Consider the following 23,471-nt stretch of genomic DNA (forward strand, 5'->3'; position numbering starts at 1 on the left):
AAGACCATCAGATGCTCATAAATCCGACTCCAAAGATCCTCCTCTCCAATAGCTTACCTTCCACTGATTTACAAAGACTTACCAGTCTTTAATTTCCAGATCTATTTATTTATTTAAATATTGCGATACAGCGCGGAATAGGCCCTTCGAGCCACGTAGCCCAGCGAACCCCAATTTAACCCTAGCCTAATCACGGGACAATTTACAATGAGCGATTAACTTAACCAGTACGTCTTTGAACTGTGGGAGGAAACCCACTTGGTCACGGGGAGAACATACAAACTCCTTACAGACAGTGGCGGGAATTGAAGCTGTTCCCTGGTACTGAACAGCAATGCGCTAACTACTTCTTGAACAGAGGAGTAACCTTAGCTACTCATTAGGAAGTACTAAGATTAACAGAAATTATTTGAGAACTACTAAAAATGCACTCACACTTACCTATGTTAAACAGGAGGACTGCTACTGCTCACTACTTGAGGAAAAGCCACTTGTGACATTAGTGCACCAATAGCAGATCTCACAGTAAGACTCGAACATGTCTGCACTGCACCTGTGGGTTCCAGAAGTCCCATGCATTAAGGCGAATGGAAGTCTGGATATACTGTAGTCAGCCTACAGAATCAACATGGATTCAGTATGACGGAAGGGGCAAATAGTGTTAATAAACATGTACTGCAAACCCACATAATGTCTAAAAAAAAATGGAGAGATAATTTGAGCCAAACCCCAAAATGAGTAGAGGACATTAGATTGACAACCATAAGATACTGTAATTATTATGAAAGGATGAAAAGGGAATGGTCTGTGCAGATGTGCTTTTACACTCATTGAACACAGACATCCTCAGGTCCTTTGGACGACAATGTTATGATGACCATGTAACCTACTCTAGAAACTGCCCAGAATTTCCCTACTGCATAGCCCTCTATTTCTCTAAGCTCTATGTACCTATCTAAGAGTCCCTTAAAAGACCCTATTGTATCTGCCTCACCACTGTTGCCAGCAGTGCATTGAACACACCCACCGCTCTGTGTGAAAAGCTTATCTCTGACATCCCTTCTGTACCTACTTCCAAGCACCTTAAAACTAGGCCCACTTAGGTTAGCCATTTCAGCCCTGGGAAAAAGCCTCTGGCTATCTACAAATCAATGCCTCTCATCATCTCATACACCTCTCAGCTTCCGTCGCTTCAAGGAGAAAAGGCCGAGTTCACTCAACCTATACTCATAAGGCATATTCTCCAATCCAGACAACACCCTTGTAAATCTCCTCTGCAAACTTGCTATAGTATCCAGATCCTTCCTGCAGTGAGGTGACCAGAACTGAACACAGTACAGTACTCCAACTGGTGGCTAACCAACTGCAACATTACCTCTCGGCTCTTGAACTCAATCCCATGGTTGATGAATGCCAACACACCATATGCCTTCTGCGCAGTAGCTTTGAGTGCCCTATGGACAGACCCCAAGATCTCGCTGATTCTTCACACTGCCAAGAGTCTTACCATTAATATTGCATAAAGTTATATAAAAATTGTACTCATTGTATAAAAAAAGTGAACAAAAGAGAGAAGATCGCTGGATTTGGTAATGAGAACCACAAGAGATGAGTAACTTTGTTAAAGGAAGCCATTTCCGGAGGATTAGAATAAAATGTGGGAAAGCGGCAAAATGTTATGAAGATTACCAGAACTATAATGGGAAATTCCAAAAATAATGGTATCAGGAGAAACTATTCCACTAAAAAGAATCCTAATTTGTGGATGAGCACAGCAGAAATGAATTAAAAAGGTTGAAAAGGGAAACATTCTTCCCTAAGCAAAGGAATGAACGACAATAGAGAATGCATAATAGGAATAGTCATAATGAAACAGGAATACAAGGTGCAACAAAAATATTAATAAACAGCAATATAACTGCAAGGTGTAATGACAGGAAAATAACAGAAGCGTTTACTTTGTCTCCGTTCTTCAGAGAAGAATGCAATCTAGCTGGGTAATAATATATTTTATGAACAAAAAACAAATGAGCCTGAATAATCTATTTCCAAATCATAAACTTTCATTACAAAAGAAAATTGCACCAGAGGAGTGGTGGTGAGGAATTGGGGTGGGGTGGGCAAATAATCAGGGTGGGGGAGGAGGTGAAGAAACGCACACACTATTATCCAATTAGTGAAGGAATGGTATTTGGTGGTGTAATAGAAGACATCTACAAACTGAAAATATTATAAAAGTAGCCAGCATTAATTTTTGGAACGCTTGACTTGCATTATTGAATTCTTTCAGATCATAAAGGTACATAATGTTAACTAAATTTTGTAATTTATTTTGGATTTCTGGACGCTCTTTGATAAAATGCACAGACTAACGGCCTTTAGTTGATATACGTGGAGAAAGGACAGAGTGCAGAGTGGAAAGATTAAAGATAGTTATCCGGATTGGCAAGTGAGTGCTTTGGAATCGAGAAAGTGAATTAGAATTTCAAAAATTTCCAATGACTGAATTGCTGAGGATTAATGCAGTGAAATCATTTTTGCAAGATTGATCAACACTAACCTAACTTATATTTCAAAGATTATTGTAGGAAGATATTCATGAACATGCAACACTGATGTGGAATTGCCAAAAAAATACATTTAGATAAGTACAAAGCAATACATTTTGCTAGAAAGATTAAGGGGTCCTCTTACTTCTCGATTAAATTGGAGTAAAGTACCAAAATGATTATGATATTTAGAAGAAGGATCACAAAATATAATGGTACATTAGCAAGATCAGCTTTAAAAAGCAAACAAAATACTGTAGTTCATTTGAAAGGATTCAAATTGACAATAGATTAAGTTATGCAAAAACTACACAGAGCTTTCAGTAGGGCCATGCAGAAGGTGGTCTTACTTTCACTGGAAAAGCCAGCCATTTTTATGCAGAGATTTGGGTAGCCCTGTGCGGTACAGCATTGCCAGCTCTACCACAGAGCTGGAGCAAACAAGCTGGTACTAGAAGCCACAGGAAGTCAGCATTTGATTTCAAGCAGAATCCTTGGGAATCAGGAAGAGAACCCTTAGGATTTTTCAAGATGCCCATGAGACTCGTGCCCTACGTCACCACCAGCATCTTCTAAACCCCATCAGCAGCACAAATATCACGCAGTGGACTGTCCCCTTGTCTTACCACCCAGATTCTTTCTTAGCCGCTGGCTCAGATCAGGGTCCTGGACTGTCCTGAGAGGCTTCACTTGCCTCAGCACTGAACTGACTTCTCAAGCTGTAGACATACTTCCAGCTCGTGTTCCCAGTCAGGGAAAATCTGCAGGTGCTGCCTGGCCTGCTGAGTTCCTCCAACATTTTGTGTGTGTAGCATGTTCTCAGTATTTTTTTATCGTTTGCACGATTTGCCCCCTTTTGCACATTGGATGTTTGTCAGTCTTTGTTATGTATGGTTTTTCATAGATTCCATTGTATTTTCTTTATTTTCCTCTGGGTGCCTGCAAGAAAATGAAAAGGTTGCATATGGTATACATTTATAATGTATTTACCTTGAACTTTGAGTCAATGCTTCAAACTCCAATTTAACAGGGCAGGTGTTGAGAATAAACTGGGGGGCATTTTCATCCCTTCCACAATTAAGACTATCTTTAACCTTTCTTCGATCTCACTGTGGAATACTGATGCACATACGCTTCATATAATTCCATTTCTACCACTTGACTATCAAGCTTTTTAACATTAATGCTCAGCCTAATTCCCAGACTGATGTCACACTTCTAATCAGTTGAGAAAGCCTGAACAATCTTTGCCTGAGTTTATAAAACCTAAATTTCCAGTGTTAAAGCAAATGCAAAATCATTAAAATGAGCACTGCAGAGTCGTCTGTTGTTTAAATGATCTTTATTTTGCAATACTTTATGTCAAAGCTTCAAACTCCAATTTTTTGTGGCTTTTCTTTTTAACACTAAAGACACTATTCATGCACAATCCATGGTTTAAATGAATCACTTCTATTGCTTCAGCCCGTCTGAAACATTGGGAGACCAGACGGACAAATAAAATGAAAAGAAAACCTAACAAACCAACAACATTGCTGAAACGTTGAGGTCTGGGATTGTGTGCGTAACAAAGTTATTTCCAGCATTTCCCCAAATTAAATAAAAAGTCATCAAAAGGAAAAAAAATTCCAGAGTACCTTTTTAAAAATTCATTTTCACAGTAGAGGAAATTTCACATCAAATGCACAGGTAACACTTTTTCCAAAAGAGGACATACAGGGAAAGAAATAGAAACAAAAAATGACGTCATGATACGTTGAACAGCAATATTCAATTCTCTTCCAATTTTTGTTTTTCCTATGGTTTGAATGTATGACATTCAGCATCTTTTCAAATTGTTCTTAAAATACTTTCGTTAGCTACAACAGAATTTTAACGTACTTAAACAGATCCGTGATGATTTGCTTTGTGTTGCAAGTAGAAGGCAATGACTATTTGTTAGCAGAAAGATACAAAGCAGGGAATGATGAAAATACTTAGAAAGCATCTTGTTTAAGGAAGGTGTATTAAAAGGACGCTTGCTTCAGTTTTGGCCTTAGCCACCTTAAATCAAAGTATTGCTGGAATGTTTACAATAAGCATCTTCTTGCTCTTCTATAAATGAAGTTTTTTTAAAAAAATAAAAATGAAAGTATTTGCTTCTGTGGTGCTGATGAGGCAGACAAACCGGCTGAAGAGATCACGCCAAAATGGTCAATGGACATTTGTGGGGATAGATCAATTGTATGGTTTTTCTAAAAGAAAGTGGAATTACAAGTACAAAAAAAATCCTTTTAATCGCCCTCCTGACAGCATATGGAAAACAGTTTAAAAGGCACCAACCAGGCAGGCAAGCCTTTGCTACCTCTTTCAAATGCCCATTTCTCACTGTAGGTCTGGATATGGTCAGCAGACTGCTTTGCTTCATGTGGCTCACAGCTCTATCAGGCTACATCTAGGCCATGTTTCAAGACAGATGCCGCCTGAAGCAGGTAGTACCAGGAAGCAATCATTATCTGGTAGCTCGGTTGATCTTTATCCTTGTCCATTCCCCAGAGAATAATAAGTGCTAATTATAGAACACATACTGAAATTAGCACAGGTCAAGGGCTGAATCTGATACCTTCTGGTCTATTAAGATTTGTACTATATTGGTGCCACAACTGATAACAAAACTTTTTAAAAACAAATAAATTTTCTTTTCTGACAAACTAACACACTAGATTTTTTTTTAAGTATAATGTAGTGTCCTTATATTTGTTCAGAATTGGACAAAATTAAAAATCAACCTTTCCTCACAAGGAAAGAAAACAAATATTAAAATATAGAAGATTGCTCTAGCCACCCACTGAAATGTTCTGTACTAAAATTTAAATGAACTTTTTCCCCTTTAGATGGCCTTTGAAAGACTGAACTATGACACTTCTTGCTGACAAGGCCACAGATTGTTAATACAGCTACAATGATAAATAATGAATGTCTATCTGATTTACAGCTTTCCTAGAAATACTTCGTCTTTGTGAACTACTAACTAATTTTAAGTGGCTTTCTGAAGCTTGAGTGGAACTTATGATCTGCATAAACATTTGAGAAAATGGAGTATGCAAGTTTACAAAACACAGCTACTTTTTAAAATTTCTAACTGCAATGCACTGATAATGCAAGGAAAGTTTGCCCTTTATCCATCTCTCAGCACAGTAGGTCCTATATCTCTGAAGATGATTCGGAATATTGCTGAACAAGCTCATTGGTAAGAGCTTGCATGCCCTTATTCAACAACTTTACAACACCATCGTCCCATTTACAGAATATCAGCAACCCTTTGAAACACAGTGGGTTTGATACATTTCTTTCATTGTTTCATCTTTCAGTACGAAAACCCTCACCATTATTCGTCATGAAGATACCATATTCAACAAATCACGTTGTCCTGTGGGTTTATTTAATGCTAGTCAAAAAGGTGGTGCTGCTGCTACTGAGTGGGTGTGTAACTGTGCATTGTGACGATACTCCTAGGAGACAAGGGAAACAATACCATCATAAACTGTAAACCAGGAGGAGGAATGACCATATAACGGGCACCAGACTGCCCTCTTTGCAACTTGATGAACGCCTCCCAAAAAATTTCAGTTTCCAACATAATCAGGATTCTTGGATATTGTTTATCGGCCACTGTACGGGCTGTTCTTCCTATCGTGATTCTGCAGAATATTCGATTTTTTCATTAAAACTCATAACCAAGTGGCTGGTCACAAAATAACAGGTGCTTCTGGTGCCAGATTACTCCTTGAAACCCTACATTTGTCCGTTAATATTTTCTTTAAAATGGCACAGAACAAAGCCCATTCCTTTCCCAGGGTCTGTTAATGTCTTTGGTCCTTTTGAAGACTCACTCAAGAGTCTTTTAGTCACAGACAAGATTGACATTTTTTTTCCCCGAAAGAAGTGATGACACAACAGGGGTCCTACATCAACCTGGCATGGATATCATGTGGAAGATCATATCAGGGTTCCAAGGAACAGGTGATACTGTGGAAGGACTGAGAAAGTATACATCTGCCAAATGGACTGTACGGGGAATAAAGACTGCTCAAGTCACACTGAGGGATGAAGATGTGAGTCTTCATTTTCCCTTCTCCCAGAGCCTACACCTTTAAGCTGACATGCCAGCTCAGTAAAAAAAGGCTTCAGTCTGAAACAAAACATTTCAATTATTCAGTGCAAGCTGTAAACTGTTAAGAAGGCTTGAGATCAATTTATTATTGAAATACATGTGCAGATGGACTTTTTGACACAAATGAGACAGGGTTTAAAGTCTGCACACTGATATAACCCAATTTATTTAAAACCTCTTTTTGGAAAGTGCAAATAGTAGACAGCTTTGTTTGCCAAGCACGAATCAGGAGGTAACCCTGATGAAAGACTTTTCTGTTTGCCCTCTAGCATTTGGTTCGGTGAGGGCAGGGGGCAGAGAGAGGTGGTGGTGTGTGGGGTAGAGAGCGATTGACTCATGTTCTGCTCACCTCAATTCATCTTGCTTAATTATCGTTAATACTATCAAGTTGTCTTAGAAAATGGTTTACAGGGCCATGTAAGAAAAAAAAACATACACACACACAGACAATACTTCTATTTCAATCCTTTGAAACCTCCATGCAAAATGGTTCCATTCTCGACCTGACAGATTCATCATAAGAAGATTCAGCCTCTTTCAATTTGGGGAACATTAGACTAACATTTGGGGTCATGGCCTCCTTACTGCAATCATGTCAGGGCATTCTGACTCATCCCTTTGCCATAAATCTCTTTGCACTTAACAAACTACACTATCACCGTTGAACTCCCATTTATTAATTGGCTTTTGTATCAATTGAACTTTTCCAGAATACTGTGGTTGTCCAGAAAGCAAAAAAAAGGAAGAAATCAATATATCCAACAGAAAACCCGACAGTTCCAATTCCATTATTAATAAATATTAAGACAATATACTAAAGAAATATCAAGAGATAGACTTGAAACCTGTATAAAATATATATATACACAAAGGAATGAAACTTCATTCATCACAGCACTGCAAATGTGTTATAAAGCAATACCGAAAAACTTAAGGCCTCTTTATTTAGTCAGACAGAACAACTCTCTTCTGGAAGCATGACATGGTTTTGTACTCACTGGAACATGGAATTATCCAGACATTCACTTAAGCGATCACAGCAATGTCTGAAATGTTTTATCACTTTTCTGAAAGGCTCCACTCATTTGCTACAACTTACAGCCATGAGTTCTTCAAGCCCGGATATTTAACAAATGTGTCAAGTTCTCTATTTAGACCCCCCCCCAAAAAACAACCGAATGGTTAAAAATTTGTTTATATGCTTGGAGGAGGAAACAAAACGGAAATGGAAAAATAACAGACACCACAATGCCTTTATCAACATGGGCAATTCTGTTTGAAATCAAGAATCCAGGTGGGATCAAACAAGATGTTAAGGTGAAAAACATTACTGTAGTACCCCATCACTGTGCTAGCTTTCTCTGTCCTGCAACAGAAGGAGATCAAGGTTTCTCCAGGTGAGACACAGTCCAGCTCTGGTTAGCCCCTCTTTCACGGCAGGAGGGAGGGGGAGAGGGGTGATGATGGAAACCATCCCTTGCTCTAACGGTTGTTCTTAACGGCCTCCTTGGCTGCGATTATCAGGGGGGTGAGGCTCGAGAGTGGCTTTGCAAATTTCAGGAACGGATGCTGTAAAGACAACACAACATATTCATGTAAAATTAAGATAAAGAGTAGTGTACAAATGCAACCATTGAAAACTATGGTTATAAAACACTATAGAAAACAGTTGGTCTTTTCATCCCATGTTCAAGAAAGGCTCTAAAAATAAGCCAGGAAATTACAGGCCAGTGAGCCCAATGTCAGTAATGGGCAAGTTATCAGAAGGTATTCTAAAGCAACAAATCTACAAGTATTTGGTTAGATAGGGACTGATTGGGATCGTCAGCATGGCTTTGGCTATGGCACATCATAACTAACCAACCTTAAAGAGTTTTTTTGAGTAAGTTACCGGAAAGGGGATGAAGGCAAGGCAAAGGATGTTGTCTACATGGACTTTAGCAAGACATTTGACAAGGTACCTCATGGGAGGTTAATCAAGAAGGTTCAGTTGCTCAGCATTAGGTTGAGTTAGTAAATTGGATTAGACATTGGCTTTATGGGAGATGCCAGAGGGTGATAGTGGATAGTTGCCTCGCTGACTGGAGGCCTGTGACTGCTGTTGTGCTACAGGGATTGGTGCTGGGTCCAATGTTGTCACCCGTATCAATGACCCAGGAGATAATGTAGTAAACTGGATCAGCAAATTTGTGGATGACACCAAGATTGGAAGTGTAGTAGACAGCACGGAAGGCTGTGAAAGCTTGTTGTGGGATCTGGACCAGCTGGAAAAGTGGGCTGAAAAATGGCAGGTGGAATTTAATGTAGACAAGTGTGAGGTGCTGCACTTTAGGAGGACAAACCAGAGTAGGGTTTGCATGGTGAGCAGTAAGGCACTGAGGAGTGCAATAGAACAGATACCTGTGAATACAGATCCATAATTCTTTAAAAGTGGTAGATATGGTCGTAAAGAGATCTTTTGTCACACTGACCTTCATAAATCAAAGTACTGAGTACAGGAGTTGGGATGTTATGTTTAAGTTATATAAGACATTGGTTTGGAGTAGTGTCTGCAGTTCTGGTTATCTACTTACAGGAAAGATATCAGTAAGATGATTGAAAGAGGGCAGAGAAAATTTACAAAGATGTTGCCGGGACCTGAGGACTTGAACTGTATGGAAAGATAAAAAAAGGTTAATACTTTAATCCCTAGAACGTAAGGGAATGAGGGGAGATTTCATGAGGTATTTAAAATTATGAGGGGTATAGACAGGGTAAATGTAAGCAGGTTTTTACCATTGAAGTTGAGTGAGACTAGAAATAGAGGTCATGAGTTAAGGGTGAAAGGTAAAATGTTCAAGGGGAACGTGAGGGGGAACTTCTTCACTCAAAGTGTGGAAGTAGCTGCCAGTGGAAGTGGTGGTTGCGGTTTGATTTCAACATTTAAGAAAAATTTGGATGGTACATGGATGGGAGGGGTATGCAGGGGTTATGCTCAGGGTGCAGGCTGATGGGATTAGGCAGATTAATAGTTCAGCATGGGCTGATGGGCCAAATGGTCTGTTTCTGTACTGTAGTGTTCAACGACTCTATGTGGTTAGACTTGAATGATATACATTAAAGTTGCAGAAATGAGCCACCAGAACAAATGCACAAAAAACAATTTGGTTTCCCAGAGAAACTTACTCAATATTGTTAATAAAGCAATGGTTTTACTTTCCCAAATAATTACAGTTAACCATTTGATCAAATTGATCTTTTAAAAACAAAAAAAAGACAGCTCAATAATCTAAAGATTCCACTGGGCCAGAATCTTCTTGCAGCTCCTCTTGGTCCACTATAATAAATGTTCTGAAATTACGAGCAAAAGCTTCCTCCTGTGCAAAAATATCACCACACCTTGCAAAAAGCTGCAGAGCAACTTTAAGGCAAGCTTAAAGATGACTTAGCTTTAAGGTGAGGGAGGGTAGGTGCTTAGAAAACACTGGCTGGTCATGGATGCACACAGTTGAGACATTTCAGTTGTACTTAGTCACATGAACATGCAGGGAATGGAGGGATTATGCATCACGTGCAGGCATTTAATTTAATTTGGTATCATGGCTGGCAATGATATCACAGGCTGAAGGGCCTGTTCCTGTGCTGTACTGTTCTACATTCTATGTCGTAAAACAACTCAAAGGAAATTCTGCAGCAGCAATTCTGAATTCCATACAAAGTTGACACTAGCCTGTATCCAAGCATGTCTCTGTGGACTCGATCTTCAACACATATTTCCCCATTCACCGGTTTAAATGCTTGCTGCATTTCTCCGTGATGGCATTTTTGTAGGGGCCCGTGCACTTCTAACACTCATGGGTAAGTCAAGGCTTCTTGAGGGTGTTCGGGCACGGGTAAAAGAATAAACAAAGAAAAATGCCACAGTGGAGGATAAAAGCTACATTTAAAATAAAAAGCTATAATCTCTAAGTGATCACCAGAAGACAGTATGGAAATTAGGCAGAATATTTTAGAACAGCCTAAATGAAAAGCTACAGGCTTCAAAGAGTTGTCCATAAAAGGAAGTTTTTTTTAAACTTGTAAATTGGTACTGCTTTGAAGCATGGGGAGTGGAGGGCTGTGCTTGGGTTGGAAGACTGTCGTGTGTGTGGATGGGTGGGAGGGAGAGAGGGATGAGAGGGGCTTGTTTTACTGCTTGTGTGTCCTCTTGTTCTCCCGGGCATTGTGGGCATGCTGCGTTGGCGCTGAAATGTGCGGTGGTACTGGTGAGCTGCCTCCAGCTCATCCCTAGTTGTGTTGGTTGTTAACAAGTGACACATTTCACTGCATTTTTCAATGTACATGTGACAAATCTAACAGCAACGATGGAGAATGGGTCACCATTACTGGTACACAATGGCATCAAGCTCTTCCTGACCAACCTTTGAGTAGTGAAATGGACAGCTAATCTGCTCCTGCTATTCCTGAGCTCCAAACCTTAATCCCATTCTCTGCAGTGGCTTTTACCAAACTTTAACTCGAGAGGTCAAAATGTAAAATACACACAACCTGCAGAAGCTCCTTGGCTGAACCTCGGCGTTCTACATCCATCTCCAAGCAGCGATTGAGGAAATCCCTGAAGACTCCCGAGAGTTTCTCTGGGTTCTGCAGCTCTGGAGTCCCATTTGTAGCAATCAAATACAAAGCCTAATAATCAACAGCACCAATGACAGTGGAAACATTAGCAGAAGGTAAAGCTGTCTTTGAAGAGCAAACAAGGCATGTGAAATCATTAGCAAGCAGAGATTAAGACAATACATCCAATTAAAACAAACTGCTTGTTTTAAACACTTCTGCTTTGAATAGTGAATACCTGTGACACTACCAAAAATGTTCCCCATTCTGCTTACCCTCTCAAACTTTCTCTTCTTCTCACGTGCCCATCCTCTCCCTCTGGTTCCTCTCTTCTTTCCCCTTCATCCAAGGTCCACTGTCCTCTCCTATTAGATTCATCCTTCTTCCGCCCTTTAACTCTTCTACCTGTCACCTCCCAGCTTCTCAACTCATCCTCCTCCCCCCTCACCTATCCCCATCCAGCTTGCACACCTTCTCTTCCCCCCACCTTCTTATTCTTGCTTCTGCCTCCTTCCTTTCCAGTCCCGATGAACGGTCTCACCCCGAAATGTCAACTATTTATTCCTCTCCATAGATGCTGCCCAACTTGCTGAGTTTCTCCAGCATTTTGTGTGTGGCCCAAGATTTCCAACATCTGCAGAATTCCTTGTGTTTATCATAAACTGTGATGTTTATGGATTTACATGATAAAATACACAGATATTTTAATCAGCTGATCAGTATATGCTGGCATTGCCTGACATATAGTTAAGTCAACACTTTGGTATGGGTATTAGCCAAATACATCAGGAGATCCCTTGGCAAAGTGGTTCTGTGTTGAAGCAGCTGACCACAAACAGCACAGTATACAATATTACACATGACCTCAGAGCTCCTGGGTTGAATTAACAGACAGAAATGAATCAGTCCAATATCAACTCTCAATCACCATTCAAAAGTCTTGGTCACTTAAGGATAAAAACCAGGCTTGGCTGCAAGGTTGATACTGCTTGTATCTGGAAACTATCTTCCAGCCAATTACGTCAAAAAGTGATGGAATATTTGAGTACGTTGGAAACATACAGAAGGAAGATAGTGTAATAAATTGGTTGGGTGAGATGAGGTAAAGTGGCTTATTCAACATAATCCTCATGAATGGCTGTTTCAGTGTTGAAAATTCTGCACAAAATCAGTACAAGGTATTCAGCAAAAAGATTAAATAAAATAATGAAACAAAATTGATGGGCATTAAACTAAAACATCGATTTTATGCCTTTGCCTTTTAAAATAAAGGTCCAGGACTGAAACTCACTGTTGACTAATTTCATAACGGTGGCCCTTATAACCTGACTATTGATGTAATTTAAGAAATGTTGCAGCAACCTCAGGAGAGGACATGAGGTCAAAGAGCTAACTGTCTGCAATGATCAATGTAGCACCCTGAACACTTGTGTTGCCAGACCTCTAGGGATTACATTCTCTGTCCATCACAAACTTGCTCCATAGTGCAGGGAGGAATTGCTACTACCCATTCCATCCAAACTCCATCAGCGGAGACACGAGAGACAGCTGATGCTGGGGTCTGCAGCAACATACAAAAAGCCGGAGGAAATCAGCGACTCCGGCAGCATCGAGGTAGGGAAATGGAAAGCTGATGTTTCATGTGGGCTGAGGGAAGGTAGCTACTGTAAAAAGGTGAAGGGAAGGGGTAGGACAAGAGCCGGTCAGCATTAAGTTGCACCGAGAGGGGTACGGGAGAGGGGAGATAAGTGGTTGGGGTATGGGAGGGTGGGAATATTCTCATTACCTAGGAGATGATGGTCAGAAGTGACAGAGGGCTGACGGCTATGGAATATGATAGAAGAGGAAAGCACGGCGTTGAATAAAAGTAATGCAACTTCTGAATGTCATGTGTTCAACAGCAAACTTGGAAATTGGGGAAATAGGATGGAGAAGGGGGAGAATATAACTGTTGCAAACCATTATTCCATTGTTCAATGAACTGTCAAGATTGCTAACCTTTAACTTGTCCATATCTCGAAATGTCACCACACACTAGTACACCCAATCAACCACAATGCTCGAATTTGTCACAATCAACTTACCCTGAGAGGGTTCTCATTCAGATAAGGCGGTTCTCCTTCAATCATTTCAATTGCCATAATTCCTAATGACCATATGTCCACCTTTGGGCCATAGGCTTTCCTTGTAACCACTTCAGGGGCCATCCAGTACGGCGTTCCCACCATTGTGCTCCGTTTGTTCTGCTCAGGGGTGATCTGAGCACAAAATCCAAAATCAGCTAAAATTGAGAGAAAAATTAGTATTACTAATAAAGCAACAGATATATAGTCCTGACAAAGGGTCTCGGCCCGAAACGTCGACTGTACCGCTTCCCAGAGATGCTGCCTGGCCTGCTGCGTTCACCAGCAACTTTGATGTGTGTTGCAGATATATTAGCTGATCATTGAGTGCAGGGAAGAGCCAAGCCAACTGAAACCATACCATGGCTTTCCTGCTGACAACTTCCAGGAACAAAGAGCAGATCTAATGCACTGTGCATGGAGACTGAGATATTATGCTGCAGTTATGTTGATATTGGTGAGGTCACATTTTTAATATTCTGCTCAGTTTTGGTCACCCTGCTAGAAAAGGAGACACTAAGCTAGAGAGAAGTGCAGAGGAGATTTTAGATCATAAGATATGGGAGCAGAAACAGGCTATTTGGCCCATCGAGTCTGCTCCAGCATTTTATCATGGCTGATGCATTTTCCCTCTCAGCCCCAATCTCTTGTCTTCCCCCCATATCCCTTCATGCCCTGACTATCAAGAATCTTTAGAAGATGGTGCCAGGAATCAAGGGACTGAGTAACGGAGACAGGTTAAACAGGTTGAGGCTTTGTTCATTGGACCACAGGAAAATGGGGGATGATATCTAAAGGTAGATAAAATCATGGGTTCCTTAAAGCTGTTATAGCCAGGGGTTGGTAAAGAGGACAAGCTCCCACTACCAACTAAATGCTTCCAAAGGCATGCACCTCAAATAGCCTCTAACAACCAAGTCCAGCTCCTGGCCTTCTCGTGTGGCTTAGCTACTAAGCCTGACGGAACCGTTTCTACTGACAGGAGAAGGGGCAAAGGCAGGTTACTGGTGCCTTAAAACCAGTTGCTTCGGGCAGTTGGGGCTTGTCAGTTGTGGTTGGCAGCTCATTTGAGAGAAGGAAAACTCTGATCCCAAACCTCCGCTGCCCTGTGGCTATACCCACTCATGAGGAAGGCTTTGGGAGTAAACCCTGAGGGGAAAATCTGGAGCTGGAGTCCCTAAGGAAATCCTACATTGAGTTCAACTCCTGCGACAGTGCTGGTACCAAACTGTATCGGTCTCTGTCGTTCCTTTGGGTTTATCAGCTGTGTAAAGAGAGGGGGAGATTGCTCTCCATATTGTACGGTGTACCTAGACAACTATCCATGGTCAACTCTGACTGACGACCGCCTCAGATAAAATCATCAGGGGCAGATGTGTCTTGTCTTTTCCTCTGGAATTGGAGATTCAAGAACAATAGGATGTAAGCTTAATATGCAAATTTAATAAGGACTCTGAGGGGTAACTATTTCTACCCAGAGGAGAGTCAGTTAATGGAATGAGCTGCCACAGGAAGTTGTTGAGATAGGCACATAAACAACTTTAAACAGATACTAGGACTGAAAAGATTTAGAGGGATCTGAGCCAAATGCAGGCAAATAGGACTGGTATAGATGGGAACCTTGGTCAGCATTGACCAGATCAGCAGAAGGGTCTGTTTCCATGTTATACGACTAATGACCATTTAGAAATCAGGGCCTCGTATGTTGAAAAACTACCTATGTTTGTCACCTCCTTATACAGTGAGAGAATGTAAAAAAAGTTAACGGATTTATTGGATAATGAACTATGGGTGTAGCTTTTTTATGAGATAGATAAACTTTGTTTTAAAGGAACAGTATTAAGAGGTTGCAGGGCAAAGTCAGGTAAACCGTGCAGAGCGGCTTGATCTCATTGGACGACAGGACAGGTTTGAGAAGAAGAATGGTCAGACCTGATCTTAACGTTTCTATCACAAACAAGAGAAAATCTGCAGATGCTGGAAATCCAAGCAACACACACAAAATGCTGGAGGAACTCAGTAGGTCAGGCAGCATCTATGGAAAAGAGTACAGTCAAAGTTTCAGGCTGAGACCCTTCATCAAGACTCTTTTCGACTCCCCCGAGTCATCAGGAGTGTTGAAATATCTATGGCTATGTGCCTGGAGACCCGGGATCTTTGCGATCTTCAGGCATAGAACTTGAAAAAAGCGACATAATGGACTTTTAACATTGTAAACCAACGAGTCGTTTGTTAAGTTCGCCGTTCGCTGGGAAAATGGAGATACCTCCTTCTCCCTTATTAGGGAGAGAGAGAACCTGCGGTATGTCGAATACTGGGTGAAATGTGAAGTCCTTGGGGTAACTGCAAGTCTGTGTCTTTGCTGTTGCTGTGGTTCATGCTTCAGTGCTCGCTGGTGGTACTGGTAGGGGGAGGGGGGATCATTGCTTGCTACCGCTTACAGGCGGGGGGGACGACTTTGGGGTTCTAACATTTTACTGTCGTTCATTCTTTGGGGCACTCTATCTGTTTTCGTGGATGGTTGTGAAGAAAAAGCAGTTCAGGATGTATATTGTATACACATCTCTGACATTCAATTGCACCTTTGGACCTTTGAGAAGCTGCCTGGCCTGCTGAGTCCCCCCCAGCATTTTGTGTGTGTTGCCTGATGTTTCCCTGTTCAGGGTTGACTGAGGAAGATGTGCGACTCCAGACAGGTGTAGAGGCACCTGTGCATCTTTAGGGGATAGGGAAGCTGTTGGGGAAGTAGGGAGGGAAATGTTTTTATAAAAAGGAGCCGTCACCATGCCACAGCAGGTACTGCAGATCTTCCAGTAAGATGGCAGCACATGCCAACACAGTGGGCTCTCAGGGGCCAACCAGAAGTGCTTTTTTCCTGCGTAATATTATTTTCTTATGACCCACAGACAATTCTACTCCAGGAACTTCAGGTAATGCAGCGCTTGTTGATCGAAGTGGCCGGACTGGCGTCAGCGGCGAAGCAGGCTGAGATGTTCAAGGTGCCAGCCAGGATGTCGGAGAAGGAGCCGGCCAAGGTGTCGAAGGGGCTGGCTGGGATATCGGAGGAGCCAATTTCGGTACATAGGAGTTGACCTGGCTGCAGACCGTGTTGCTGCCTACTACTTGGAAACATCGAATTTGGTACAGCAGAACTGTCTCAGATATTTTTAGTCAGCGATAATGTAATTTGCCACAGGTCTGTTATCTTTGTCTGGTGGTGGGATAGACAACATGGAAGCTGTGTAGCCTCGGTTGTAGCGAGGACCAGGCCTTAAGCCTTGGGTTCGCCTGCTGCTGCAGACTAAGTGAGAGGATGCAAAGGCGGAAACGTTACAGCGTGACATCTGCACTCGGCTGGGACCTGGCTTCTCCTGCCAGTGCTGCCCTCCTATGTTGGAGCGATGGAATGATAGGCTGGACTGCCGGGGACATAGTCACTCAAGTCTTGGACTATATATCCAGTATGCTTTACTTCAGTTGAACATGCTCCTTTGCCTGCTGTTTTGAATTATGTTACTCGCTATTTTGAATGTTGACATGACATTTTTAATATTTTGCACCTTGGCCCCAGAGGAACACTGTCTCGGTTCAGCTGTATCTATGTACAGTTGAATGATAATTAAATTTGATCAGATTTGATTTTTTTTGTAGCAATTCATTTACTACTTACTTAATTTAACTGACCCGTCCATTCCCAACAGGATGTTGTCACTCTTGATATCTCTGTGGATGACCTGATTGGAATGTAGGAATTCCAAGGCTTGCAAACACTAAAAGAACAACAGAAATATATTAAAAATTCTTTCTTTTACTTTCTGTAAACTTTTTAATTGTCACAAATGTGGGATGGAAACCACATTTCTAGAAATGACATTTTAATGTAACATCATTTGTCCTGAAATTTACTCTCAGTTATATCTGCTAAACCTGTGACATAATGACGTTTGTGTAGAATTTAGTTTGGGAAATATGACTCCACTGACTTCAAAACAGCAGAAATTGAGAAGCGATAAAGGTTTCTGGACTGTTACAGGGATAGGAACGGCTCTGAACCTGGCGTCCATGGACCCATTACTTAGTGGTGTTGGTCCATGGAATTAAAAAAGTTGGGAACACCTGGTTCAGAAGAATATGCACCAAATGCAGGTAAATGGGACTAGGTCAGTTCAGCAACTTGCTCAGTATGGCCAAGTGGGGCTGAATGGCCTGTTTCCATGCTATATAGTTTTATGGCCCAATAGCAGGCAGTACTGTAATGTGGGTGTCTAATGCATCTGACTGTGGCAGAAAACCTACACTGATATTTATCTCTTTCTCCACTGATACAGCCTGACATGATGGACACTCTGCAATATTTTGTTTTCAATGTAGACGTCCAGTGCACAGTGATTTTGCTACGTCTCTGTAGCATTTTATGGATCTTGTGTTGTGACCATGATCACCACAGCTACGTAATATCTAAGGATGAATTAATTGATGAGAGGCTCAGAACTGTGTTTTTCTAACTTAAACTACTACTAATTTAAACATAAACCATATTAACTATGGTTTATTTTACTCTGGAACATTCTTCCCAAATAAAGAATTTGCACCTTGCAAAGAGAATCTTGTTTCCTCACTCTGGACTATATTATTTAGCATGTCCTTGTTTAGTTTGTGTTCATGGCAAAGAGGAGCTTTCCTGTACAATATAGCCCAGAATAAGCAAATGTCAATGGCCCTGCATCACTAGCTCTACGGGTTACTGGCAATTGCATTATTTTCAGTTTAACTTTAAGAACCCGTTGTATGACACACATCTTGGGTATTCCTGGAGTTCTGATGAAACAGACTAACTTCTGAAGAGTCACAGAATCACAGAGAGATACAACACAGAATTAGGCCCTTTGGCCCACCAAGTTCACGTTGACATTCAACCACCACTCATTTACACTACTCCTACATTGTGGCATAGCGGTTAGTGTCACACTGTACAGCACCAAAGATCGCGATCCCGGTTAGGAGCTAGGGCTTTACTCTCTGGAGAGAAGGAGAATGAGAGGAGACATGATAGAGGTGTGCAAGATAATAAGAGGAATAGATAGAGTGGATAGCCAGCACCTCTTCCCCAGGACACCACTGCTCAATACAAGAGGACATGGCTTTAAGGTAAGGGGTGGGAAGTTCAAAGGGGATATTATAGGAAGGTTTTTCACTCAGAGAGTGGTTGGTGCGTGGAATGCACTGCCTGAGTCAGTGGTGGAGGCAGATACACTAGTGAAGTTTAAGAGACTACTAGACAGGTATATGGAGGAATCTAAGGTGGGGGCTTATATGGGAGGCAGGGTTTGAGGGTCGGCACAACATTGTGGGCCGAAGGGCCTGTACTGTGCTGTACTATTCTATGTTCTATGTTCAATTCCTGCCACTGCCTGAGAGTAGTTTGTATGCTCTCATGACCACGAGTTTCTTCCTGTGCTCCTGCTTCCTCGCATATTCCAAAGACTTATGGATTGCAGTTAGTAAATTTTGGGAATGCTATGCCAGCACTGGAGACATGATGACGCTTGCAGGTTAACCATACATTCTTAGACTATGTCGGCCATTGACACAAACGACGTATTTCACTGCAGGTTTCGATGTACATGAGACAAATAAAGCTAAAATTCTAAATCGGTTTTCCTTATTTACTTGCAACTCATCCAGTAAATCATCTCTTGACCACATGGTGGTGCCAAATTCAAAGTTTTAGCATGTATTCAAGGCGCACATTTGATTTCTCATCAAAAACTAATTTTGCACCATTGCATTCTATGTGCTAGCATCCTTATATCCTGCTATCAAACAATGAACAAATTAGGAGCAAAGCACATTACATCCCTTGGAACTCATGGATTTTATATTCTGCATAATGCATTACTGATAGACCGTATCCCAAGGTTAGGATTTTATCATTTACTGTTTGAACGCACAGTAAGCCAAGTACCAGGCTGAAGATAGAAGGGAAAATCCAACTTGGATCTTTGTTATTACTGGGTTTGTTCATCTGGTGCAGCTACTGACACACATTGTCTTTGTATGGATCACAGCAAGAAAAAGGCTGCTCTACCCAAGCCACCAGCAACTCTGCTTCAACCAAAGCCATCAGAATATCCTTCTACTTTGCTACTTGACTACTCCTGTTTATCTGTTCTTTTTCCCTCAACTATTCCATGGGGAAGGAGATTCCATATTCCAACTTCTGTTAAGGGTCAAGTGGTTCTTCCTGAATCCTGAATCCCTGAACAGATTTACGAGTGACTATTGTGTTTTAAGCTCTCCAGTTTAGGACCTTCACAAATGGAAACACTTCCTCATTGCCTATTCTAATAATTACTTCATTGTTTTAATGACATCTATCAGCTTACTTTTTTTACCTCCCCGCACTTGATGGTTTTCACCTCTCACTTCTGGTGTCATCAATGCAAATTGTTTATTTGCAATCACTCTAAATCATTATTGTAACATGAAGACAGGAAGTGTATGCAGGGATCTTGGTGTGTGGGCTTATTGACTAAGATTGCTGCCTTTAATGATTTAGAGTCAGAGTCATACAGAATGGAAACAGGCCCCTTTGCCCAAGTTGTCCTTGCTAAACAAGTTGAATTGGAATCAAGTTCATCACCACTGCCCTTTCTTGTCAAATCTGTTGTTTTGTGGCAGCAAATGTCATGACATACCGTATGTCAGTGAGAATAAACTTGATTCTGACACATCTTGGCTAGCATGGACAATGCCTACGTGAGCTGGTCCCATTTTCCTGCATTTAGCTTTGTCGCTTTGCTATGCACACTCCTGTCCAAATATCTTTTAAATATTGCATCCATATCCACCTCTCCCTCCTCCTCTGATAGCTTGTCCCATTTATCCACCATCATCAGTGTGTAAAACCTTCTCCCAAGCCCTCTTTAAATCATTCCCCACCTCATCTTAAATCTGTGCCCTCGTTTTAGACTCCACTGCCCTGTGACCATTCTTATGTACTGTATAAACCTCAACCTCCTCTGCTCAAGGGAAACCAGACCCAGGCTGTAACTCAAACCCTTCAGTCCTAGCAAAGTGAACCATCAATCTATTTTGATATTATCAGGGGACGTGGGACCTCCTTACCAAGGGCAGAAAAATAAATTACCTCATTACATATCAAAGTTGAAATTCACTTTCTATTTGCATAGATATTCCTCATTTATGGATTTTGCCTTGCATATTGATGCCTTTATTGTGTAGAGTACTAGCAGCCCTCATTAAACAGGGAGAGAGACAACATAGAATGAGGTCCTTTGGCCCATTAAATTCACACTGACCATGAACCACCCTTTTACACTAATCTTACATTAATCTTACTTTTTAATTCACCCGACATGCTCATCAGCTCTTTTTTCCCCACAAGATTCTACCACTCACCTACACACCTGGGGCCAGTTACAGATATACCCATTCACATGCTTCTGGGGCATGGTTCACCCACAGAAAACCCACACAGCAACAAGCAGAACATGCAGACTTCACGTGGATAATGCCCTAGATCAGGTTTGAACCCAAGTCTCCGGCACTGTGAGGAAATGTCTCCGCTCGCTGCCTAGAGGAGGGGGACAAGTGGGGAAAAGGTATGGGATGAGAGTGATGCCAAGGTGCTTTGATCAGCACTACAGATACAAGGCGAGTTAGGTGCGCATTGGACAGAAGGGCTTGGGCAAAAATGCTTGTTTGAGATGAAACCTAAAAATGGGATGTGTAGCTCTATCAGCGCGAGGTGATATAAATTTATAAAAAGCAAGATGCAGAATGCCATTGATCATAGAACATAGAACAGTACAGCACAGTATAGGCCCTTTGGCCCACAATGTTGTGCCAACCCTTAAACCCTGCCTCCCATATAACCCCCCACCTTAAATTCCTCCATTGGAAGATTTACAATATCCTGTTTAATCCTTGTAACCGTCATGCCAAACTGCATTTGCTATCTTAACAGGGTGTGGCTGACGCATAGAAAATTGTTCCTCCCCTTCCCAGATCCAAGTGGATGTTAAAAATGGCGGGGGGGGGGGGAAGAGAGAATGCCTTTGTTTAAACAACTGGCCTGCATTCTAGCCCCTCATATGAGATTACAATTACATGAATCTCACTCTGCACACTAAATACTAATGTAAACCCTCCCTTTAAAATCACAAGCAACACACATAAAAGTTGCTGGTGAACGCAGCAGGCCAGGCAGCATCTCGAGGAAGAGGTACAGTCGACGTTTCGGACTGAGACCCTTTGGCAGGACTACTTAAGAAAAGAAATGGCGAACGCGGAACTCGCTGAGGTGTGGGCGAAGGGGGACAAAAGTGAGACCCTTACTGAGGACAGAGCGCTCTGCCTCAGAGAGTGGAAGGTCGGAGGGGATAGTAAAGACCCGGCGCGGATGAGAGCTGGGATCAGAGGGGGGAGGTGGAGGGGGAGGGAGGCTGGTGGTGTCAGTGGAGAGGGGAGGGTTGGGGTGAGAGGAAGATGGAGCCTCTGAGGGTCCAGGAGCTGACGGTGGGATCTGAGGGAGATGGGGTTGCAGAGTGGTGGTGGGGGAAAGGGGAAGGGGAGACGGGAGTCACAATAGCAACACGTGAAGACCCGGCCTGGAGTTCAAGAGGTTCACTTTAAACGAGAGTTCAAGGAGTTCACTTTAAAATCACATACCATTTGACAAAATAACTTGGGCAGGAGACTGTGGAGTGTATTTGAGGCTGACTTGTAACTAAAAAATTATAACCTTGTTCTATGTTAATGTTAATGGTCGCCTAAAATTGTAAGTTGCTGAACAAATTAGCCAGACTAGATCAATCAGCCACATGAAGCAAAGTCCTAATTAGTTGTGTGTCATCATCAGGTCAGTGCAGTTTTTCCAATTAATGAAACGCACTGCGGCTCTTTGCGTAGCACGGGCCAATTTATCTACTGTTCCAGCCACTCATAATCACTGCAGCTCCGAGATGTACTGCAAAGCGAGATGGCAAACTTCAAGAACTTTTTAGCCCAACTAGTCCAAGGCTGCAATATCCCAGTTATAATGTTGGGTAGAGAGAGAAAAGTGAATAGTCCAGGGAGCAGGAGATATAGATTCAAATTCATGGACATAAAGCGCGGGGATGAAAGGTAAAGCTTTCCTGTTGAACAGAAACAGAAAGGAAGCAGTGAATTAGGCTTCCAAGTGAATATCTGATAGGCACCCGAGGAAAACTAATACAGAACATGCAAGGAATTGGAAGAATAGATTGCGTTATCAGATGCTAGCATACAGGAACTTCGGTAGAGAGCCTTAGAGGGATATTCTCAAGTCCAGACTCTACAACAGCCCCCACGTAGTTCAAGAAATTCTGTTAAATTACAAGATGAAGCACTTTTCAAAACTTTTCCATAAAATGATTTCGTAGTTGAGATCCACAAAGCAAGGTATTCACCTTTGACACATGCTAGTTCAGGACAAGTATCAGCTGTGAGCTATAACTGGCACTGGAGAGTGTCCAGAGGAGGTTCATGAGAATGATCCTAGAACTGAAAGGGTTAACATACGAGGAGAGTTTGATGGCTCTGGACCTGTACTCATTGGAGTTTAGAAAACTGAGGGGGGAATCCCATTGAAAACCTATTGAATATTAAAGAGCGTAGTCAGAGGATGAAAATGGAGAGAATGTTTCCTATAGTGGGGGAGTCCAGAACCAGTGGGCACAACCTCAGACTCCAAGAATGTGCCTTTAGAACAGAGATGAGGAGGAAATTTCTTTGGGTGTGAATCTGTGGACTTCATTGTCTCAGACGGCTGTGGAGGCCAATCATTAGGTATATTTAAAGCAGAGATTGATAGGTGCTTGATTAGTAAGGGTGTCAAAGGTTACGTGGGGAAGGCAAGAGAATAGGTTTGAGGGGGACAATAAATCGGCCATGATGGAATGGTGGAGCAGACTCGATGGGTCAAATGGTCTAATTCTTTTCCTGTGTGTTATGACCTTATGACCCACCTCCACACATTCAGCTAACTGGAATTTGTTTATTGAGAAA

General features: G+C 41.8%; 1 protein-coding gene across 5 annotated transcripts in view; it reads right to left on the minus strand.

The window, feature by feature from the left end:
* Positions 1-3,880: 3,880 nt before the first annotated feature.
* Positions 3,881-23,471, minus strand: part of LOC134353102 (serine/threonine-protein kinase PAK 3) — a 253,885-nt gene continuing 234,294 nt past the window's right edge. For all 5 annotated transcript variants that reach the window (XM_063061005.1, XM_063061007.1, XM_063061004.1 and 2 more), the window contains 4 exons: positions 17,089-17,188; positions 13,380-13,576; positions 11,230-11,367; positions 3,881-8,271 (listed from right to left, as the gene is read on the minus strand). In XM_063061005.1, the coding sequence (XP_062917075.1) occupies positions 8,185-8,271; positions 11,230-11,367; positions 13,380-13,576; positions 17,089-17,188 (522 nt within the window). In that variant the 3' untranslated portion in view covers positions 3,881-8,184. The remainder of the gene's footprint in view (positions 8,272-11,229; positions 11,368-13,379; positions 13,577-17,088; positions 17,189-23,471) is intronic.

This window comes from Mobula hypostoma, chromosome 10 (assembly GCF_963921235.1).
Source record: "Mobula hypostoma chromosome 10, sMobHyp1.1, whole genome shotgun sequence".
NCBI lineage: Eukaryota > Metazoa > Chordata > Chondrichthyes > Myliobatiformes > Myliobatidae > Mobula > Mobula hypostoma.